The sequence below is a fragment of the Gigantopelta aegis genome, chromosome 15 (genome assembly GCF_016097555.1).
Source record: "Gigantopelta aegis isolate Gae_Host chromosome 15, Gae_host_genome, whole genome shotgun sequence".
NCBI classification, from domain to species: domain Eukaryota; kingdom Metazoa; phylum Mollusca; class Gastropoda; order Neomphalida; family Peltospiridae; genus Gigantopelta; species Gigantopelta aegis.
In genome coordinates this window covers 37,469,605-37,494,604 of record NC_054713.1, presented here as the reverse complement: position 1 = coordinate 37,494,604, position 25,000 = coordinate 37,469,605, and the positions used below count along the sequence as shown (strand labels likewise).

At 38.3% G+C, this 25,000-nt stretch overlaps 2 protein-coding genes across 3 annotated transcripts in view; one reads left to right on the top strand and one right to left on the bottom strand.

Moving 5' to 3' along the window:
- The window catches only part of LOC121389653 (leucine-rich repeat-containing protein 15-like), a 16,375-nt gene extending 784 nt beyond the window's left edge, over positions 1 to 15,591 (top strand). The window contains exon 2 of the mRNA XM_041521297.1: positions 12,769 to 15,591. Coding sequence (XP_041377231.1) covers positions 12,849 to 15,050 — 2,202 coding nt within the window. The 5' untranslated portion in view covers positions 12,769 to 12,848 and the 3' untranslated portion in view covers positions 15,051 to 15,591. The remainder of the gene's footprint in view (positions 1 to 12,768) is intronic.
- The window catches only part of LOC121389652 (arf-GAP with coiled-coil, ANK repeat and PH domain-containing protein 2-like), a 93,981-nt gene that overhangs the window by 42,409 nt on the left and 26,572 nt on the right, over positions 1 to 25,000 (bottom strand). For both annotated transcript variants that reach the window (XM_041521295.1, XM_041521296.1), the window contains 4 exons: positions 22,635 to 22,818; positions 21,601 to 21,645; positions 19,213 to 19,308; positions 17,829 to 17,903 (listed from right to left, as the gene is read on the bottom strand). In XM_041521295.1, coding sequence (XP_041377229.1) covers positions 17,829 to 17,903; positions 19,213 to 19,308; positions 21,601 to 21,645; positions 22,635 to 22,818 — 400 coding nt within the window. The remainder of the gene's footprint in view (positions 1 to 17,828; positions 17,904 to 19,212; positions 19,309 to 21,600; positions 21,646 to 22,634; positions 22,819 to 25,000) is intronic.

The window sequence follows — 25,000 nt, the reverse complement described above, 5'->3', positions numbered from 1 at the left end:
TATTTTATTTTTATAATAAAAATTAAATGTATGATAATTATCATCCAACTTAAATTAATATTATTACATGAACATGTACTTGTCCCCATATTATTTTAACACAGAAAAAGAAACGTTTGCTTTGGTTAACGACACTACTAGAGCACATTAATGTATTGATCATCCGCTACTGAATGTCAAATATTTGATAAAATAAAGTCTTAGAGAAAACTCAAGACATTTTTTTATTAGCAGCAAGGGATCTTTTATAAGCATTTCCCAGACAGAACTGCACATACAACAGCATTTAATATACCAGTTGTGGAACACTAGTTATTATTTTAACAAAAGTACGAAAATAAATTTTAAAAAAGAAGAAAAAAAGAAGAGTACAACTTGCATGATTTTTTTTATGAAACAGGGTACGGCAACTGCAAATTTCTGTAAAAACTTTCAGTAAGTGCCATGTGCATTTCCATTTAACTTTTTAAAACAGCCGAAAAGCAAGGTGCAGCTTAGATATTAGTCCATTAGGTAGAGGCTTAAAGCCGCACACCCTAGTTCCATCCAGTGAAAATAAATTATAATTTGGTTAATCTACAAACCTGTAACACACTTAGATCACGTTTTTATCAAATGGAGTGAAAAAGCAGGTTTTATATCGATAAATACCATGGGAATCCCCATGTCCCAATTGCTTGAAATAATTTTGAAAGTTAGTATTCTGATGTCAACGGTAGATGTCGCTCGAAACACAACAATGCCTACGTCATGACAAATTTCACAGACTTGGGGTGCGTTCGTTTCACCTCTCCTGGACATGTTCCAACTGTTCTGTCCTGGTTGTATCCCCTCTCCAGATATCGTAAGACTTAGCAAAATTATTGGTTTTAAGGGTTTGTAACGTTTTGTATTGAGAAACTTACTTGTCTGAACTTTATTGTTACTGAAAATGTTCACGAACTGTGAAGAAAAATCTCACAAATGAACAACAACAAATCGGATGTTGATTGCGCGAACCGTGCACGAAAAAACAAACCGAACCAAAATGATAACGGTCACGTGGTATACCAACATCTGTGACGTTTACACAGGAAGATTCCCTCTAAAAATAGATTGGACCTCGCTTGCTTAATGGTTTTTTCTCGACAGCACGTCTTGTGAAAAAATTCATTTCGTGGTTTTACAAACATCAGGATTACCAAAAAGCACTTCAGGTGAATGGAAATGTGTATTCTAAATAATAAAATGTAAGTAAAGTGCAATTTTATTTGTGAAAAATGGGGTTTAATAGCGAAAAACAACGCCGTAATGGTTAACAAATAGCCGTAACTAGGGTGTGTCCCTTTAATGTTTCAAGTTTAGTGATTATATCAAATTACTGAAGAAAAACAAATCATCGTCTGAGGTCTCAAAACATTTCAAAGTTTCTCACTGTCAAGTTTTTTGCAACTCTGAAATAAGAGTGTTTTTAGTTTCATGGTTTAGCATATTAAATATTCTATTCCATATATAATCAACATTAAAAGTTTCATGTCAGCTTCCATCTGCATGAAAGAAAGAAAGAAAGAAATGTTTTATTTAACGACACACTCAACACATTTTATTTACGGTTATATGGCATCAGACATATGGTGAAGGACCACACAGATTTTGAGAGGAAACCCACTGTCGCCACTACATGGGCTACTCTTTCCGATTAGCAGCAAGGGATCTTTTATTTGCGCTTCCCACAGGCAGGATAGCACAAACCATGGCCTTTGTTGAACCAGTTATGGATCACTGGTCAGTGCAAGTGGTTTACACCTACCCACTGAGCCTTGTGGAGCACTCACTCAGGGTTTGGAGGTGGTATCTGGATTGTAAACCCAGTACCTACCAGCCTGTAGACCGATGGCCTAACTCATTTGCAATTAAGCAATAATAAAGCGAGATAACTGATCAGGCTTTGATTTTATATACAGTGAAACTCCTCTAAACCGGACACGCTCCGGACCAAGTAAAAAGTCCAGTTATACGAGGTATCCGATTTACAGAGGTTCTCTTCTACACAGATATTTAAAATGGGACTATGAAAAACGTCCAATTTTAAGAAGTACCTGGTTTAATTACAAAGGTTATCAACTGCACAGATATTTAAACAGGGACTATAAAAAAACATCTGCTTTTAAGAGGTATCCGATTTACAGAGGTATTCTTCTGCACATATATTTAAACAGGGACTATGAAAAACGTCCGGTTTTGAAGGAATTCCAGTTTACAGAGGGTCCGATTTTAAGAGGTTTCACTGTATAAAGCCAGTTCAAGTTTTTGGTACAACTCTGTCAGACTAGGTAATGTTTAATCTCAGCTTGACACATTTCAATCTTACTCATATACAAATGTAGCAATTTACTGTATGCAATATAATAACCTGGGGTCTTGAATACACCATTCTCTTGCCAGTGTTTCTTTCAGAAAGAAAATTTTGGGTATGGCGCTATGAAATTGAATATTTACAATGTGTGTGCTGAATGCAACTACAGTCGATAATAGGTATGGGGGACCTCCCCCAGAAAGAAAATGGGTTAGTTTTTGGATTAGGGTTAAGAAAATCATACAGTAATGATAAAGAGTCATTAATTTTGTCAAAAGGTAAACTTTAAAAAAGTTTGTTATGGCACCAAACCCATTTTAGCCTCTGGCAGAAACATTGCTTGCAGTTTCCTGGGATCTGTATGCATGCATATACTAGTGCAAGGCAGCATATCAATTTTGTGGCAAATTGTCAGTTAATTATGGTAATCACAATGAATATTTTTCATACAATTTGTTGATATTTTCAGGGTTTTATATTTTTGAGGCTGCTCACTTACCCACAGAAATAAAAAAAAACCCACAAAATGTTCTGTTATACCTTATTCTAAAATGTTACCATTATTGCTGGTGCTAAGTGATTTGGTATAAGGTAACCTATATAGTGAGGCTGAATTACCTGTTGATACAGGTGTTGGTAAAATTGGCCGAAATCAATTCACAATGAGGGCAATGACTTGCACATCCTTAAAACACCAGGACTGGAAACTGATACACATAGTTGCTGCATTGGTCGGCAATGGTAACCATTATTGACTAGTTTAAGACAGGACATATAGCCCAATGGTAAAACGTTTGCCTGATGCACGGTCGGTTTAGGATCGATGCCTGATGCACGGTCGGTTTAGGATCGATGCCTGATGCGCGGTCGGTTTAGTATCAATGCCTGATGCGTGGTCGGTTTAGGATCGATCCCCGTCGGTGGGCCCATTGAGCTATTTCTCAGTCTAGCCAGTACACAATGACTGGTATATCAAAGGCTGTGGTACGTGTGATCCTGTCTGTGGGATGGTGCATATAAAATATCCTTTGCTAATAATGGACAAATGACACCACCATAGATGTCAAATCATTGTAACATGTAGTCAAAAGAAACCACCATTATATTTTTTTCCATTTACAGCAAGGGATCTCCTATATGCCACTTTCCCACAGACAGGACAACACATACCAATGTATTTTATATACGAATCATGGAGCAATGCTTGGGATTGGTGATAGTTATTTTATGCCAAGTGGTTTTTGCAGCATCTATTCCTCAATGCACATAATTCTACAAACGTACATGGTTAAAATAAATATTTATTTAGTGGGTTGTGGGTTTTATAAAAACAATCAAAAAATCTTGCCTACCATAAACCAATTTGCATATCTCTCATGCATGTAGACGTAAACAATTTTGCAACCATAGATGTTCATCTCAATGTACACATGTAAGGTTTTTTTTAAATAACAATAATAAAAAAAAAAAAATTATTTTATAAAAGAAATAAATGCCTTTAATTGGCCCCACTCTGTGACAAATTCTGGTACAACCCTACTAGTACACAGAAGAAAAGAAAAGAAAAGAAAAGAAAGAAAGAAAGAAAGAAAGAAAGAAAGAAAGAAAGAAAGAAAGAAAGAAAGAAAGAAAGGTTATAATATGGTGTCAGAAATACATGTATGACACATGCACTCAACATTTTATCTATGGTTATATAGTGTCAAACATATGGGGGTTTTTTGTAGGTTTTTTGTCTAACGACACCACTAGAGCACATTGATTTATTAATCATCAGCTATTGGATGTCAAACATTTGGTAATTTTGGCATATAGCCTTAGAGAGGAAACATACTACATTTTTCCATTAGTAGCAAAGGATCTTTTATATGCACCATCTCATAGACAGGACAGCACATACCAAAGCATTTGATACACCAGTCGTGGTGTACTGGCTGGAATGAGAAATAGTCCAATGGTCCCACCGACGGGGATAGATCCTAGACCGACAGCGCATCAAGAGAGTGCTTTACCACTGGGCTATGTCCTGCCCGACATATGGTTATGGATCACACAGATAATGAGAGAGCAAACCTGTTGCCACCATGCAATGGGCTACTCTTTCAGATTAGCAGGTCAGGTCAGGTCAGGTCAGGTCAGAGGGATTTGCATGCACATTAAGAGCAAGCTGTTGTAGTGCATGCCTGTCGTGGGCACATGTGCTGGTCTCAGCCAGCTCCTCCATCCATCTGTTTAGTAGATGGGATGTACAGCACATTCAATGGCCTTTAATTTACACTAGTCATGGTTCATTAGTTGGAACAAGAAAAAAACCCAACCAGAGAATGAGTCCACCAAGGTGATTTGATCCTACGACGCAAGCACCCCAGCCGAGCTCGATCTCGCCCCTACATGTAGAGTGAAACCTCTCATAACCAGACCCTCTGTAAACTGGAATTCCCTTTTTAAATATCTATACATAAGAAGAGAACCTCTCTAAACCGGATACCTCTTAAAACCAGACTTTTTACTCTGTCCCTAGCGTGTCCGGTTTCAGAGGTTTCATTGTATATAAAAAGAATGCACAAATCAGCAGTTCTGTATTTATTTCCATTTCTCTGTTCAATGGCTTGTTTAAAAATTCCACCCCATCAGAAAGAACACTTCTAATAGCAGATGTACATACTAAAACAAACAAAAGGACCAAGAACCAGCTAGACAGCATAAATACTAAGCAGCATGTGTTACGGCATGTGTTACGTGTGTTACCAGTAATCTCTGAGGAAACAGCCCATTCTGACTCAATGGTGAACTCAAAGCTAAACAATTTCCTACTGACATGTACATTTAACATGCTCAATTCTTGATGTTGTTTATCATTACGTAAACATGACATAGAGCTGTGGTTTGGTCTGATCTGTCAAGGGAGGAAATTCTTTGACTCACAAAGTGCATTAAGAATCAACAAGTTACATAACTGGTGGTGCAGGGGAACCCACATACATGTACATGTGTACATGTAGCTGTCCAAAAAAGGAAAGGAATGTTAGTTTAAAGACATTTAATCCAGCATGTTTTTCATCAACATGGATATTACTTTTTATATCTACATGTACACGCACGTTATACATGTAACTTACAATGGACATCTATACAGTTGTCAGGTTTATTTCCACACTTATGAGAAAGATAGATATATAGAAAGAGAGATAGATATATAGAAACCAGTAGACAGATAGCTGGACAGGCAGGCAGGCAGGCAGGCAGGCAGGCAGGCAGGCAGGCAGGCAGGCAGGCAGGCAGGCAGGCAGGCAGGCAGGCAGGCAGGCAGAGTTAGATAGATAGATAGGTAGATAGATAATGTAGCTAGATAATTTATATAGACAGATAAATCTATACAAATGCATGCAGAGTTGTCAGGTTTATTTCCACACTTATGAGAAAGATAGATATATAGAAAGAGAGATAGATATATAGAAACCAGTAGACAGATAGCTGGACAGGCAGGCAGGCAGGCAGGCAGGCAGGCAGGCAGGCAGGCAGGCAGGCAGGCAGGCAGGCAGGCAGAGTTAGATAGATAGATAGGTAGATAGATAATGTAGCTAGATAATTTATATAGACAGATAAATCTATACAAATGCATGCAGAGTTGTCAGGTTTATTTCCACACTTATGAGAAAGATAGATATATAGAAAGAGAGATAGATATATAGAAACCAGTAGACAGATAGCTGGACAGGCAGGCAGGCAGGCAGGCAGGCAGGCAGGCAGGCAGGCAGGCAGGCAGGCAGGCAGGCAGGCAGGCAGGCAGGCAGGCAGGCAGGCAGGCAGGCAGAGTTAGATAGATAGATAGGTAGATAGACAATCATGTGTCTGTGATGTGTAAGTTAGATACAAGTGCAATGGCTGTAAATATCTTTTAGAACAAAAAAGATGTTAAAATTTGCTTAAAACCTGTTTTTTGAATACATGTATGGGTTTTTTGAATATATTTTTTTGGATATGTAAGAAATAGAATAATATATTTGTGTCGTTAGATACCATTTATCTCATAACTCATTGTTTAAAAACGTATCAAACTCGCTTTCGCTCATTAAATACATTTTAAAACAGCTCGTTGTGAGATAAATGGTATCTATAATGGCCACTCAAATATTATTCTCTATCAGTACAGTAACATAATTGGTTACCTTAAGAAGAATGGGCAAGTGGGAAAATATATGGGGCAAGTTAAGAATAATTGTTTTGAAACATTTTGAACCCCTGAGATCACTTCATAAAACAGGGCCATGTTCATCTTAACTGCAGTGTAAATAGGATTTTTGCCAAGAATGGAAGTCTGTGACAAAAAATCTTTTTTTAAATACATGTATGGCCAGTAAAAACAAAAATGTGCTATTAATTTTCAGCTGCTTTTCAGAAAAGTACATAAGAAATTTAAGAAACTTGGGAAATAGGGAAGAAATTGGAAGAAAAATGAATAAAAAAGAAGTTTGTTTACTAAAATACATGTACATTGATTGAATTAGTAGATACATGTATTGCATGTTTAATGCATGTGAAGCGGTATCTTTAAACCTCCCCATCCTACTTTTAAAAAAAATACATGTACATTGATTGAATCAGTAGATACATGTATTGCATGTTTAATGCATGTGAAGCAGTATCTTTAAACCTCCCCATCCTACTTTTAAAAAAAATACATGTACATTGATTGAATCAGTAGATACATGTATTGCATGTTTAATGCATGTGAAGCAGTATCTTTAAACCTCCCCATCCTACTTTTTTTTAAAATACATGTACGGCAACACACCACCATTCGTCGTGTCGTTACTTGCAGAAGCAGCTTAATATAGTCCGGTTTAGGAAATAGTTCCTCATAAAAAAAAATACTACAACATTCTGATATGCTTTATGAAATCTTTCTTTGATGATTACACATTGGTTGACCTCTGTAGTATTTAAAATAACCCATTGGTTTCAAGTTACTTGTTATAATATTGAACTCGAGTACTTGAGGGTCAAACCCGACCCGGACCCGAGTACCAGCCATTTAATTACTAGATCATAATGAAACTAAAGAATAAGTAAAATAGCATTGTACATCTTAATTCCAGCGCTGAATATGGATGCCAAATCAAGCCATTGTATTAATTCCACACATTCGACTTTTGTTTTCCCTAAATGGCTCATAACCCTGTAATGTATCCGGTGGCAAGCATATGGAAAAATGACGTATAAAATATAATTAAATGAAAGAAATAATTTTTTTTATTTATTTAACAACGCAATCAACACATTTTATTTACGGTTATATGGCGTCAGACATATGGTTAATGACCACACAGATTTTGAGAGGAAACCCGCCGTCGCCGTACCCATTGAGCCTTACGAAGCACTCACTCAAAGTTTGGAGTCGGTATCTGGATTAAAAATCCCATGCCTCTACTGGGATCCGAACCCAGTACCTACCAGCATGTTAACCGATGGCCTAACCACGATGCCGGTATAATTAAATGAGATTGCTCTTCCTTGCACGGGTACTCAAGTCCTGTAAATGGACTCGAGTAGTGCTAGACCTGACCTGTGCCCCAGTACTTGAGTACTCGTAAAGACCCTATTGCTCACTGGATGTTATGAAACAGTTTGCTTTTAAAATTGTGATTAGTCACTGTTATTAATTAATGTCAATATTGATTACCAACAATTACATAACATTTTAGTATCGTGTAGCAACTTGCATACAGGAAGGAAAGTCTAAAAGCAAAACGAAATGTAAGAAACTGACTTTTATTACTAAACGCTATACAATGTCAGGTTTTCTGCCAGAAAATAACTTGTGGGTACGTAATAACGACAAAACAGACCATATAAGTACCCCTACAATAGTCCGTCCTACACGAATGCCTTTTTTCAAGCTAACCGGCCTCGGTGGCATCGTGGTTAGGCCATCGGTCTACAGGCTGGTAGGTATTGGGTTCGGATCCCAGTCGAGGTATGGGATTTTTTATCCAGATACCGACTCCAAACACTGAGTGAGTGCTCCGCAAGGCTCAATGGGTAGGTGTAAACCACTTGCACCAACCAGTGATCCATAACTGGTTCAACAAAGGCCATGGTTTGTGCTATCCTTCCTGTGGGAAGCGCAAATAAAAGATCCCTTGCTGCTAATTGGAAAGAGTAGCCCATGTAGTGGCGACAGCAGGTTTCCTCTCAAACTCTGTGTGGTCCGTAACCAATTGTCTGACGCCATATAACCGTCAATAAAATGTGTTGAGTGTGTTGTTAAATAAAACATTTCTTTCTTTCTTTTTTTCAAGCTATGGAATTTACTACAAGTTATTTATTTCTGAGCCAATTGTTTTCTAAATTGCACACAAAACAGTATTTGTACTTTTATTTTTACGTCAAACCAAACTGAAATTATTTACAAACAAGACAAATATTGGAGGGTGGAATGGACTCTATGTGTTTATCAGTTTGAAATATTTTGGAAATGGGGCTCTGTATTTCACGCTTTGACAAATTTTGAATGGCATTTCTTTTCAATCATTCTAAAAATTACAAAAATATATCCATTAATTTCTAAGACTTTAGGGTACGTAGTTTTACCCTTTATACCCTCTGGAAAAAACCCTAAAATGTTGTAAGATTGCCAAACACTTTTAAAGCAAAAGCAGCGCTAATAAAATGTTCCTACTACCAGCAATCTACATCGCCCGTCAACGCCATTCATAAAATAATCAGTCATCTTGAAATATCTCCACACACTTGTAAAAGGAAGGGGAAAAGTTGGTGTTAGAGAATTTGAAACACGAAATACATATATTACACCAATGTTGGAGAGATAAAATTAAGTTGTAAGTTTAGATAAATAAATAAAATATCTGTGAATAAAATGAAAGAATAAGTGATTTAATTAATAAATTAGTGGACTGATTAATGAGTGAGTGAATGAATAAATGACTGAATGAATGAATGAACAAAGTGAATGACTGACTGAATGAATGAATGAATAAATGAATGAATGAATTAGTGAATGAATAAGCAAATGAATGAGTAAACGAATGAATGCATGAATGAAGGAATAAATGAATGAATGAAAAAAAAGTTTTGTTTAATGACACCACTAGAGCACATTGATTTTGTTAATCATCGACTATTGGATGTCAAACATACGACCATTTTGACACAGTCATACAGAGGAAACCTGCTACATTTTTTGAATTAGTAGCATGGGATCTTTTATATGCACTATCCCACAGACAGGATAGCACATGGCCTTTGATAAGCCAGTAGAGGTGCACTGGCTGGAACGACAAATAGCCCAATGGGCCTACTGACATGGATCGATCCCAAACCGACCATGCATCAAGAAAGGGGTTTACCACTGGGTTATGTCTCGCCCTGAATGAATGAATGAGAACCAGCAAACAAAGTGAATGTACATCTCTCTATGTTGAGTCTGGAATACTATTATAAATGGTTCAACTGTAATCTGAGCACTGCTTTGGTGTTATGAATAAAATCTAGGAATAAAATGAAAGAATAAGTAAATGAATGAATAAATAACTAAATGTATGTGTGAGTGAATGAATGAACGAATGCATGGAAGAATGAAGGAATGAATGCAAGCATGAATGAATAAATAAAAAACCGGAAGAATTAAAAAAAATGTGTATGTATATTTCTCTATGTTGAGAATAGCATTATATACACACGTATGTATGTACTTCAACTGTATATTAAGCACTGTACTGGGATGCCAGAGTCAAATCTAAATTCATTTCAGGCCCCACCATAGACACCATTAGCCATACAATACATGTATATGGCTTCCAGATTTAAAAAAAAAAAATCCACTAGCCATTGGATCAGTGATTTTAAAAATGTACTAGCCAAGATTAAAAATTCACTAGCTCTCCTTTTCTTTAAGTTAATAAATGTTTACTAAACAATAGTAATAATCAGATATATGTCACCTAAAGAGGGAGATAGAGCTTAAAAACACTAACATTGGAGGGGGGGTTGGGGGGGGGGGGCAGATTATTCATATTTACAAAATAGACTTAACTGAAACATTTGACCAAAAACAATTCACTAATCTTCGGGCATGGCAATATTAGTTATTTACTAGCCCAACATTGAATTTCACTAGCCATGGGAGTAGGGCTACCATAATCTACAAGCTCTGTCGGGCATGGCAACAGTAGTTATTTAGTAGCCCAACATTGAATATCACTAGCCATGGGAGTAGGGCTACCATAATCTAGAAGCTCTGTCGGGCATGGCAACAGTAGTTATTTACTAGCCTAACATTCAATATCACTAGCCATGGGAGTAGGGCTACCATAATCTAGAAGGTCTGTCGGGCATGGCAACAGTAGTTATTTACTAGCCTAACATTGAATATCACTAGCCATGGGAGTGGGGCTACCATAATCTAGAAGCCCTGCATGTAGCTTCAAATGTGCCGACGTGTGCATGTCTTTAAACAAGTATTGCTTTCCCTCCCTTCCTCCAGACCATTCTGTGCTGGTGTCCCACGCTTTTCAAGGACATACATGCACAGTTTGTTGTTGTTGTTGTTGTTATGATAGCAAGCCGGCAAGACTCGACATAGTCACACATTACTCACAAACTCTTTGTTTATGTCCTGTCTCTCATAAGATTTATGCGCACCCCATGACTGACTTGCAGCAGAAATAGAATACTGCAATAAAAACCAAAGGCCTCCGATAGTGAGCCAGCTTGTATAAACTGACACTCAGCTTCATGGGTTTGTGCAACAGGTCATAATTTGTCTTTATGGACTGCCTGCCAAACACATTTGTCATGTTTTTATTGTTGTTCATGTCTTTCGCAGCAAGCAATTATCACTTGATAACTCATATCCCTTGCAGACAACAACAAGCAAGAAAAGAAAAAAAAGAGAGAGAAAAGAAAAACTAACAGAAAATTGATGATACAGTGAAACCTGTTCCAGAAGACTAAATATTCATCTGTACTTAACTGCCACATTCCTTTCTTCTCTAGCACAGACAGGGTGCAGTTCAGTGGTAAAGCATTCTTCTGAGTTGCAATAGGTCATAGGATCAAATACTACTGATGGACTCAGGATTTTTCCACAATCCCAACAAACTCATACATGTACATGTACATCAAAAGTGTATTTCTTTTTTATTCTTTAAAGTTTAATGACCTTGACCTCAGAAACAAATATGGTAGTGTCAGGATACATTAAAAGGTATATATTGTCCAGTCTATGGGGGCAGGGGGTTTGTTTTGTTTAACAACATCACCAGAGAACATTGATTTCTTAGTCATTGGCTACTGGGTGTCAATTTTGACATAGTCTTAGAAAGGAAACTGCTACATGTTTACATTAGTAGCAAGGAATATTTTATATGCAACATCCCATAGACAGGATCGTACATACTATGACCTTTGAGTTACCAGTCATGGTGCATTGGCTGGGACGAGAAATAGTCCAAAGGGCCCACCGATGGGGATCGATCCTAGACCAACTGTGCATCAAGTGAGCGCTTTGCTATGTCTTGAGCTACGTTCTGTCCAGTCTATGGATAAATATGTATAAAAGATCTGCTGTTTGTAAGAGAATTCTATATGTGTTGCTGCCTGTAAGAGAATTCTATGTGGCAGCAACAGGTTTCCTCTTTTTCTCCTTTGACCAGTTACTTTCAACTGAATTCGGTATCAACTTCCAACAGCAGTGAGTTTTAATGGCTCAGCTATATGTAGTGTGGAGGTGTAAGACCACTACACCGACTTCTCTTTCACTAACCACTAACTAACTTCCCCATTTCACAAAGCGATTTTAGTGCTATGATTGCTTCATGGAATGGCATCCTGGGGCCTAATTCACAAAGGTCTCTTAGACTCTGCTAGACAACAAAGCATCCTCTTTGCAAGTCTTTCAGCATTGCACTGCGAGATCACAAAGTTGTGAGAGTTTAGTGAATTAGGCCCTGGCTCAGGTAAAGTTGTGTGCATGCTTAAAACATAACTGGAAATGAAAGGAGCTTTTTTTCTTGTTCTTTAGACATGTACACAATGTTACAGTGCTTCCCACAGATCAATGTGAACTCCAGGCAATATGGTGTGGGAGGGGGTGGGTGTCTGCTTGATGGACAAATGGACAGACATGCAGACAGAAAAACACCTACTACTGCTGGACCACCTATAACAGCTACCCAGTAGTCCTTAATAAAACAACCACTCTAACTGGAATCCAACATGTCCTTCCAAATATGTTTGCATATACGTGTATTTTAACCTGCATGCATAAAGGATCATTGTTATTAAATTACCCCCCACCCCAATTTTTTTTTTTTTTTTTAAATATTAATAATAATAATAATAATAATAAATAAATAAATAAAATAAATTTCTCCAGACACAAATTTCTAATATTTATCTTTTGCTTGCAGGAAACCTAACATGCAGCAAAGCCGAAAGCTTAAGTGAAGAAACAAGACTGCAGAGAACCATTTGACTGAAATCCAGCAAAATGAACGCCATCTTGGTAGCCATCTTGATTCTGTTGGTGACTCTTCAGTGTGTGGAGTCACAGAAGTGCAGCACAAGATGTCGCTCCTGTTTCAACAACATCGCCGACTGTTCACAGAAATCTCTCGTCAACCCCCCAAAAGATTTCCCAGCCGACACTCGAATAATAATCATGGACCGCAACTTTCTGCGTGTTTTTGGCAGACGTTCGTTTCAAATCCTGAAGAGCGTGGAGGTCTTGAAAGCTTCTGGAAACAGAATAAGAGTGATCCGGACACACGCCTTCAAGAACCTGCCATCAGTAATGACCATAGATCTAACGAGTAACAAGATCTCAAAGATCTACCCGCGGGCGTTTGAGGGTATAAAGCATGTGAAGACCCTGACTCTGTCCAACAACAAACTCAAGGAAATCTCCAACATCTTCGACAAGATGCCGACACTCAACACGCTCAATCTAGCCTTCAATGTGATCGTGAGAATTTCCAGTTCTGACTTCATCAACAACACGCAGCTGCACTACCTTGACCTGAGGAACAACAAGATCACGCACATCGACCCCGAAGCTTTCGAGACCCTCGTGAAGCTCCGATACCTGTTCCTCAACAACAACCCCCTAGTGGAGCTCCCCGACATGCAGTTTGGCAGCATGGTTCTGCAGCTGGTGGACTTCTCAAACTGCAAACTGACAGCCGTTCCCAAGACCTTTCCGCCGGCTGTCCGAGACCTCCGGCTGGTCAACAACAAGATTCAGCGAATCAATAACACGGACTTCGTAAACATCACCAACCTGAAGCTGCTGGCTCTGAACAGCAACAAGATCAGGACAATTGGCTACAAGGCCTTCAGCCACCTGGAGAACCTACAGGAGATTTGGCTGAGAGACAACAAGCTGGCAAACATCCCGTACGGCTTGCCAGACAATCTGAGGAAGCTGTACATAGACTCAAACATCATCTACGAGATTGAGAACAACCTGTTTGGCAACGATTCCAAGCTGGACTACCTCACGGTGCAAGGCAACAGACTCACCAAGATTGACAGCAATGCCTTCCGGGGCCTCAAGTTCCTCAAATATCTCAACCTACAAGGAAACAGGCTCAAAGTGATCAAAGAAAGAACGTTTGTAGATCTGAAAAACCTCTCCACTCTGACCATATCGAGCAACCCTATTGAGGAAATAGAACTCGGTGCGTTCAAGAACCTGAAAAACCTCACCTTTCTGCACATGTCTTACATAACAAGTGAGAAATTCAATCTGAAGGACAATTTTCTTACAGCGATGCCAAATCTGCAGAAACTGGACCTCATGAACAGTCCTAAGCTTGCTCAGAGTCTCATGACCATCATTGCTGACACGTTCCCCATGAAGAAGCTCAAAGAAGTGGTTTTGACCTACAACGACCTTCAGAGTCTACCGGCAGAGCTGAAGAACGTCTTCCCCGAGGTGCAGGCCGTAACAGTTGATGGAAACATGCTTGTGTGTGACAAGCGTCTGCTGTGGCTCAACAAGTGGATGAAATCATCAGACGTCAAGTTTTTCTCCTACGAACCACCTCAATGTGCCATGCCTTATGAGGTCAAAGGTCAGCTTATTAAAGATCTACCAGAAGAACAGTTTTCTAAAGTAGTTGAGGAGGAACGACCTTCACTTGATTATGCTGCTTTTGCAGCTGCTATGAAGGCAAAGGATACCTTAAAGGAAGAAAATTGGGACGATAGTGGAGTGGAAGACACAGAAGAAATCATTAAGAAGAAGAAAACAATCACTTCATCTTCTAAAGACAAATCTGGCAAAGAGAAAAATGATGAACCTACACAGATTAGCATCACCACTGAAGCCAGAGCCATGAAAACATCACCAACATCACAACCATCACCAACAACTATGACCACAGCAGCAAGAACAACGACAGTTTCCTTAACAACTGCTCCCAGAAAGGGGAGACGACCGTGGTCAATTCCCATCAGGGGCCGGCGGCGGAGATTACACCGCAGAAAGAGGCCGAAACGACACCACAAAAATAAAGATGGCAGAAAGGGAAAACGTCGCAACAGAAGCAGAGATGGGAAGAAAAGGAAGAGGAGGAGGAGGAATCGTTGTAGTGATCAGGATGGAAACGGAAGGAAAATGAGCAAGAGATGCAGGAAAAGGCTGCGAGCTCAGAAATCTGTAGTGACACCAATCTTGAACGAACCATAAAGTTTATAATCGATGGAAAAGTTATCTGCAGATTTCTGGATGTTCATTTACCGTTTGAAAAGTTGGAGACCGTTTCAGAGAAAAGCAGCCGGCTATATTTACGGAGCACAGAGAGCCTGAAAAAGTAGCCAGTACACCTTGTTCATGTACAGAACTGTGAACGTATAAAATTACTTGACGAAACAAAGAATTCATGAATCTACTTTTGAGAAATGTATAAATTAGTGCATCTGTGTTCTTCCCAAAGAAGTAAAAAAAAAGAAGAAAAAAGCTCATTCAAAACATTTTACTTCGTAGTAGAGTCTACTTTGCATTAAGTGGCTACAGAATACCCTAGGATGTTTAAGTGAAATTAGCCATTTATAACAATCGGAGACAATGGAATATTCGAACCAATTGTTGATACTTGCATATTTCAACAATCTGTGTTTTATATACTAGTATATATATATATCTGTATAGTGTTATTTGCTTTAGGCAGCTAGATGTGTGCCATATATGTAGGATATAACTTTTTTTTAAAGTAAAACATATCAAAGAATCTGAAGTTTTACCTTTCAACAATCTGTATTAATTTTCAGATCTTTTTCATGTTCCAAGCAACAAATGCTTAAAAACACAAATTTAAAGTACATCTGTTTGGTGACACATGAAGACTGATTTTTACCACATAGCAGCAAGATATTTTTTATATGCCCTTACTCACAGATCACTTATTAAAAGTTTTGTTTAACGACACAACTAGAGCCAACTTATGCAATTAAGAAAAACTCCATGACAATCCTAAAAGCATTGCCAATTGCTGTGGGCAAGATCAGGGATTGAGACCACATTGATTTATTAATCAGACTAAATATTATTTCCTCCAAGGGTTTGGGGTTTTTATTTCCTTTTTAGATGGGGGGGGGGGGGGGGGGGGGGGTTGGTGGTGGTCTGATCATCAGTGAAAATTAAGAAATATCAAATTCTACTTACAGATACATTTTTGACATTTACATCTATGTGTAGCTTGTAGACTCAATGCATTAATCATTATTTTTCGTGCTTATATCCAATTAGGGTTCAAGCACGCTGTCCTGGGTACACACCTCAGCTATCTGAGCTGTTTGTCCAGGACAGTGGGTTAGTTGTTAGTGGTTAGTGAGAGAGAGAGAGAGAGAAGAGAGTTTAGTGTCTTACACCTACCCATTGAGTCGTTACAACTCACTCTGGGTGGTAGCCGGTACCGGGCTGTGTACCCTGTACCTACCAGCCTTTTGTTGGATGGCTTAACAACTCAATGGGTAGGTGTAAGACCACTACACCCTATTCTGTCTCACTAACCATTAACCAACAACTAACCCACTGTCCTGGACAAACAGCTCAGATAGTTGAAGTGTGCGTCCAGGACAGCATGCTTGTACCTTAATTAGATATAAGCACGAAAATAAGTTGGAATGAAAATGATACGGTTCATCTGATCTTGACATTTGGTTGAGGACAAACAAAGCATTTTTGGTCTCAAGTGCAATATTTTTATGTCTAGTAACCGAGATAAACAAACGTGGTGAAAGAATATCCTTTTGTCCAATACAGTGAGGGGAAAAAACTAGATACAAATATGCAGGACTGTTGGATTGTTGGAAGACAATACTTAGAAAATACACCAAGACCGTGATGTAGATTTTTGTGTTAATAAAATTCTGTGCACACAAGTTCAGCAAAATTGTCTTATGTTATTTCAGTTAGAACTGCCAATATACAATAAGCTTGGAGCAGGCCTCCCAGCCGCTTGTACATATTAAAATATGGGAAATATAGGAATTTTCATACCAAAATATAGGAGTTTTATCGGAATTTTGAGGTCAAATATAGGAATTTTATAGAAAAAGTTGGACCAATTATCATGATTATAGGCATTTTACACGGATTCTAAAAACGTTTACATTAGTAATAGCATGTTCTTACCTTGCGTATGTACACAAGATACCATCTACTACCTCAACAAATATATATATATATACCAAGGCTTGCCAGCAGTCCATGCCGATATCCAGGATACTTTGAAAGTTGGTGCACCTTGTATCAGTAATACATCCTCCTCACCTCATCAGGTGAGCAGGATCTTGATTGGCACTTGATACAGATCTCCCACATTCAAAGCATCTTCTGAATTTCTGACTGGCTACCTTTCACTGTGAATATAACTCAGTAACATATTTTATTCATCGGCATTTTGGCAAAGCAATTGAGTGAAATATAGGAAATGAATCTCAATATAGGAGTTTTATAGGATCCTATAAAGAAATATAGGAAATATAGGAGGTCTGGGAGGCCTGTTGGAGCTGCAATGTTAGGAACATATTTTAGGTAGTACTAAAGCAAATAACTTCCAGCTGGGTCAAAGTCTGAGGTGCACCCAACTTTGATTGAGCAATTAATATTACAAGTCCTGTGATTGGTGATAAATACGAGTGTGTTGGTTGTGAAAAGAATTCAGTTTGACAATGTTTGCAATTTTATTTCATCTAGAACCACTGTGTAAGTAGTCTTGTGCTTGAAACATGTATGGGGTACCTGTAAAAAAATGTTTTACTAAAATTTTGTGTGGAACTAGGGTAGTCATTACATGCTACCTGTTATCTCTGAAATGAGCAGCTTCAGCTATGGATGACAATATTTTCAGCCAAACTGAACTCCAGTGAAGAATAATGCAATTCATAAACCTGTTTAAACACATCATACAGCCCATGTACTAATGTAATAATCTGATTATTCACTGAAAAAAAAAAACCTCACTTTTTGTTGCACGAGAGTGTGACGACCTTCCATTTCTTTTCTTTCTTCCTTCGCCTTCGTACTTAATTCTTCCACCTGGGAACAAATAAACAAATCAACATCACATTAATAGTCCTCTAAATACACATATTTACAAAATATAAAATCAGTGACAAAACAGCAATGTGGCACATTTTTCAAGGGTGAGGGAGATGCGTGTGTTAGTGGGGGGCAGGGGGAGGAATAACAGGTGCCCCAAGGGAGATAACTTTATGAACATCACACCTTGGGTGAGAGTTCAATCTAATCTTGCCTGACTTTCACTTGCACTTTCCTCTAAACAAAAAAACCCCACAACATATATATTTTTTGTTGTCTAACAATACCACTAGAGCAGATTGATCAATTAATCATCAGCTATTGGATGTCAAACATCTGGTCATTCTGACACGCAGACTTCTCAGGAAACCTGTTACATTTTTCCATTTGCAGCAAGGGAACCGTTATATGCACTTTCCCACAGAAAAGACAGCACATACCAAAGCCTTTGATATTCCAGTCATGGAATGGGAAAAAAAATATATCAGAAAATGGGTCCACCATGGGGATTCGATCCTACAACCCATGGCAACTCAGCAACTCTCACACCATTAACTCTTATCCACCCAGCTTTACAAGCAGAAAACGTCATCACTGACCCAAGTTTCCAACGTGAAATATGTAATTTTTGAACTAACATTTTTCAATCTCAAATTGTAAAAAAACAACTAATGTAACATTCTTTTCATGTGTGTCATAGTTTAACAGACATCTTCGTGAGTCTAATTACCCAAATAAAATTTACAGAAGAACTTAATTAATATTTTAAAAATATTATTTTAAAACCCTACGATCACAATCCATGACGTCATTGTTTATGACGCTTTCACAAAGTTTATTTCACTTTTAATCGACGACGAGTATCTACTTCAAAGTTTGTATCATGAGTTATCTTCAGCGAATATATCTTTTACAAATGTTCAATTTTCATTAAATAATAATGTCCAACATCTTTTAAAAGAAATATTATAAAATAGCGAGAAACTGAACCCATGTGCACATTATGTCATCAATAACGTTTACACAAATTTAGACCATTTTTTTGTTTTCTTTTCCATATTGCAATAATAACTTAAATTTGAATACCAGTCAACAAAATACACTCAACATGTTCGATTGTCATGCTACTATGTTCTAGCGTTCACAGAATCAAGATAGATAACTCCTGTGAATATTGACAGCTGTGTTTAGGAAAACCGGTCTCGTCTCGACTAGTCGAGAATGGGTTTTTACGTTAGTTTTGTACTTCTCAACTGCGGTCGAGAATGGGAGGCACAGAGTTAAACAACTAATGTATAAAACAAACCTGAGCGGCTATGTCTTTCATGTAAGGTTCAAGGTCAACGAAAAGATCATCTCCTTGGTGAAAGAATGTGTTCTGGGCATGCATGAAAGACAACATCTGAAAAACAATATGAAAATCAATATGAAAAAAAAAATGAAAAAAAAAAAAATGAATAAAAAAGCTGGTAATACATGTAATTTAATAATCATAAGATATAGCTATGAAAGACAACATCTGAAAAAAAGTGGGGGGAAAAAAGTGAATAAAAAAGAAAAGTACCCATAGTCCAGCATGGAAATAAAAACAATTTCTGCATAAAGTTTGGTCTACAGATATGATTTAAATGATTTAAAAAAGAAAAGTAGTTATGAGGGACATAAAAACAATTTCTGCATAACGTTTGGTCTACAGATATGATTTAAATGATTTAAAAAAGAAAAGTAGTTATGAGGGACATAAAAACTATTTCTGCATAACGTTTGGTCTACAGATATGATTTAAATGATTTATAAAAGAAAAGTAGTTATGAGGGACATAAAAACAATTTCTGCATAATGTTTGGTCTACAGATATGATTTAAATGATTTAAAAAAGAAAAGTAGTTATGAGGGACATAAAAACTATTTCTGCATAACGTTTGGTCTACAGATATGATTTAAATGATTTAAAAAAGAAAAGTAGTCATGAGGGACATCATAACAATTTCTGCATAACGTTTGGTCTACAGATATGATTTAAATGATTTAAAAAAGAAACGTAGTCATGAGGGACATAAAAAAACTATTTCGGCATAATGTTTAGTCTACAAGTTTTAGAATTTGTTTTAATGTACATGTAGCTATGAAAACAAGTTCTCCCAAATATGTACACGTCTTAGATTGTTAAACATAAACATGTAGCTAGGGTTGAGCATGGAAATAAAAGACGATTTCAGCACAATATTTAGTCTACAGGTATATTAGATGTCAAACATATGGCAGTTACAGCTCAGTTGAGTGGTAGTTATATCAGCAGCTATCAGGTTCACATAAAAACATGGTAATTGTAAAACACCAGAGGATCAGAAAAAATCAACTGATGACATAATTATTGCCTATTTATTTCTTTATATTAGCATAATGGCAAATGTGTGTGTGCTTCTGTGTATGTATATGTATGTGTGTGTGTGTGTGTGTGTGTGTGTGGGTAAAGTTGTAAATGGTGCATATGAATGGATGGATGGATGGATGGATGGATGGATGACTAGATGGATGGATGGATGAATGACTAGATGGATGGATGAATTAATGACTATATGGATGGATGGATGGATGGATGAATGACTATATGGATGGATGGATGGATGAATGAATGACTATATGGATAGATGGATGAACAATGGATGATCAGATGGATGGATGGATGTATGAATGAATACATGAATAGAAGGATGGATGGATGAAGGGAGGATGGATGAAGATATAGGTGCATGTTTGTCTATGTCTGTCTGTGTGTGTGTGTGTGTGTGCATGTGTGTTTGAGCGTGCATGTATGTATGTGAATGGCTGGCTGGGATGGATGGTTGGATGGATGATGGATGGATGGATGGGCTGGTGGAAAGAGATAGATGGTTTGGTCTGGTGGGTAGGATTGCGGATGGATGGATTTTGAATGTATGGGTCTATGGATGGAAGGAAGGAAATGTTTATTTACAGTTATATGGCATCAGACTTATGGTTGAGGACCACACAGATATTGAGAGAGGAATCCATGGGCTACTCTTTTCAATTAGCAGCAAGGGATCTTTTATATGCACCATCCCACATACAGGACAGTACATACCATGACCTTTGTTACACCAGTTGTGGAGCACTGGCTGGAACGAGAAATAGCCCAATGGGCCCACCGACCGGAATCAATCCTACATTGATCACATATCAGACGAGCGTAGTACCACTGAGCTACGTCCCGCCCGGGGGTCTATGGAAAGAAAGAAAGGAATGTTTTATTTAACGACGCACTCCAACACATTTTATTTACGGTTATATGGCGTCAGACATATAGTTACGGACCACACAGATTTTGAGAGGAAACCCGCTGTCGCCACTACATGGGCTACTCTTCCAATTAGCAGCAAGGGATCTTTTATTTGTGCTTCCCAAAAGCAGGATAGCACAAACCATGGCCTTTGTTGAACCAGTTATGGATCACTGGTCAGTGCAAGTGGTTTACACCTACCCATTGATCCTTGTGGAGCACTCACTCAGGGTTTGGAGTCGGTATCTGGATTAAAAATCCCATGCCTCGACTGGGATCCGAACCCAGTACCTATCAGCCTGTAGACCGATGGCCTACCACGACGCCACCGAGGCCGGTCGGGGTCTATGGATGGATGCAAGTATGACTGTATGTATTGGTGTTTGTACTTACGGTATCTAAGACTTCAAATTTCTTCTTTGAATGCAATACATTAAGCTGGAAGATAAAAACACCTCATTTAACAGGCATATTTGTAATGAAATTCCCAATAAATAAATATATAAGATTAACAAAAAAAACACACAAAAAAACATATTGTTGGATAAGATGCAAAATATTTACATGTCAAGACTATAAATTATCAGAAGTCTTGATTACACAGACCAGATTTATGTATAGTAATTACATGCTGTTCTTATCCCTGAGAAAGTGAGACTCGTCTAGACTGAAGGTTTATAAGCATGTAATGAACGTGGAAACCAGTCAAGTAAGATGTATATGATACTACAACACCCTAGCATTTGAGATTTACACAGCAAAATTCTATGTATGAAACTGGCCCCCGTTCCACAAAGCGATCTTAGCGCTAAGATCACCGTAAGTGCATATGTTAGGTGTGCAGTTACGGTGATCTTGGGGCTAAGATCGCTTCGTGGAATGGGGCCCTGATCAGCTGCTCTACAGTGATGACCTAGATGCCAAATCCACACTATCCAATGATTCTAACACTACCAAAACCATGGAACATATTGTTTTAAAAACTTTGATTGGCGACATATCGTGATGTTGAAAATTGAGTGGCAACTACTATTAACGTTTTAGAATGGTCTAGTGATTTCTGATATTTGAGTAGAGAATCACGACGCGATACTGAACAAAATGTTCCCTGGAAGAGACAAGTGCCATGTAAAGACCACACATTATGTACCATTTATCTTACAACCATTCGTTTAGTATTCTCAATACATTGCAAAGGCGCAGATCCAGGGGCAGGTGCCGAGGGGTACATGCCCCCCCCCCCCCCCCCCCCCCCAACACGTTTTTTTTTTTGCAGTCAAAAAGAAATTAATAAAAACCTGTTCAAAAACCTCTTATCATGTCTGGAACCCTTCTCCCTCTGCCCCCCCCCCCCCCCCCCCCCCCCCCCACTTTCACAAACCCCTGGATCTACACCTGTTGCAAGCCCTTAGCTAAAAGAAGCACACCTGAAACACATAGTCAAGCGAGGTGTGAGCGAAGCATGACTTCATGGCGGTGAGCACGTTGTGAGCCTCCTCACACTCCTGGGTCTTGGTGCGCGGCGCCTGCGAGTTGCGGATCAGAGCACCGTCCATGTCGTCACTGATCTTCTCAAAGTGTTTCTTCATCTCCTTCACCTTCTTGATGTCACTGCAATCACAGGGTAAGTAATATTGAAACCGGGAGAGAGAGAGAAAGAGAGAGAGAGAGAGAGAGAGAGAGAGAGAGACAAAGAAACAGACAGATAAAGAGAAAACACAGAGACAGAAAGGTAGGGAAGAGAGGAAGGGGGATATAGATGGACAGAGACAGAGACAGAAGAGAGGGAGCGATCATGGAGAGAGGGAGAAAGAGAGACACATATATGTACAGACAGGCAGGGATGGAAAGACAGATATAGAGAGACAGGGAGGCAGTGAGAAAGACAGACAGACCAAAGACAAAGATATAGACAGGGAGGCAGTGAGAAAGACAGATGGAGGAAAGACAAAGACATAGAGAGACAGGGAGGCAGTGAGAAAGACAGATAGAGGAAAGACAGACAGTCATATGTGCACTGGCTGGAGTGAGAAGCAGCAAAATGGGCCCACTAATGGGGATCGGTCCCAAACAGACTGTGCATCAAGCGAGCGCTTTACCACTGCCATTGGAACTGGGAATGTAAAAGTTAAAGTCTGGGTTTTTTTAATAACACTACAACTTTACAAGAGCACATTGATTTATTATTCATCGGCTATTGGATGTCAACATTTGGTAATTTTTACATTTAGTCTTAGAGAGGAAGCCTGCTACATTTGTTCCGTTAGTAGCAAGGGATCTTTTATATGCACCGTCACACAGATAGGATAGCGCATACAGTCGAACATGTATATAACGGCCATCCAGGGGACCTAGCAAAATAGCCATTATGGACAGGTGACCATTATATACAGGTAAATAAAAACACATGTGAAATGGTTTACTTGATAGGCTACTATTAAACTGGAATGCATAAAAGTAACAATAGCCATTACAAAATTTAAAAAGACATACGAAATGGTTTATTTGATAGGCTACTATTAAACTGGAATGCATAAAAGTAACAATAGTCACGACAAAATTTAAAAACAAGAGAGACAATAATATCAATATAAATAATGTTCATAATCTTAATAACCGGTAGCTTTCTTTTGTCTTTTTTTCTTTCTGCTGGCATGTTTTTTTTTCTTCAAAATATGCCACGACATCAGCTTTTCTCTTTAAGATGCAATTAATTTGACTGCAACCCACACCAAAGTGGTTAGCTATCTTCCTGGCACTTAAGCAATCTTTCTCCAATTTTTTTTTTATATATATATAATTTCAACTCTCTGTTCTAACATTAATGCTACACAATGTTTTGGGAGGCATTTTGAACACAAATAAACTCGGTAATAAACTGTATCAAACTAGCATATGGACATGTGCATGTGTGGAATTCTAAGCTATTACTTCCCTATGTTTTTTTATGTAGCCGCTATATAATCTATCTCATCAGTATTTGCTTAATTACCCATTAAATTAGACCATGAGCTTCCAACGCAGGCAGTTGAGAAATCATGATTCCTTAATTAACAAAAGGGCAAGTTTGCCCAAGTATAATTGGTGAACAAATCTCTCCCTGCCATGCACAGAACTCTGGTGAAGTCAGAGGTTGTGCCCACGACAGGCGTTCTTGAAAAGTTCTCTGATGGAAGCATGCCAAAAAATTACACACCCACATCGTGAAACACATTTTATGTGTATAACAATTATGTCTGACTGGCAGCAATCACACACCATGTAATACACTACCTGTCAGTGTGGATGACTCGGATATACCTGTAAGCTCAGTGCTAGCATTACAGGTTGCATGGTACCAAAGAAGAGAGTTCTGTGTCAAAGTTCGAAGTGCACCGTCAAATATTTACGAAGTATAAACAGCCGTGGGTATAATTGGTAGTAATATGTGATATGGATTATTTGTGCAAATACTATTATCCATTGACAATAAATAAATACACTTTTATTTGTTAGACAGTTGTTTTGCAGTAGATACCAGAGGTTGAAACGAATTTGGAGTACCCCCAAAAATGGAACTGCAATTTTCAGCAAAAATGACGGTTGCTAATAAAAACATTAAGTATATCTCTTAAATGGTACGTGACCCCCCAGTTTCTTACAGGTAGATTAGATGTGAGGTGCCACACTTTTTATTGCTGTACTTCCCGAGTGTCTTGATATGCTGCTTATATCAGTTTTATTAGGAAACGTTAACATTATCAGCAATAGGAATTGATTTGGTCTATTAGAACCTACAGTAACCAATGACAAG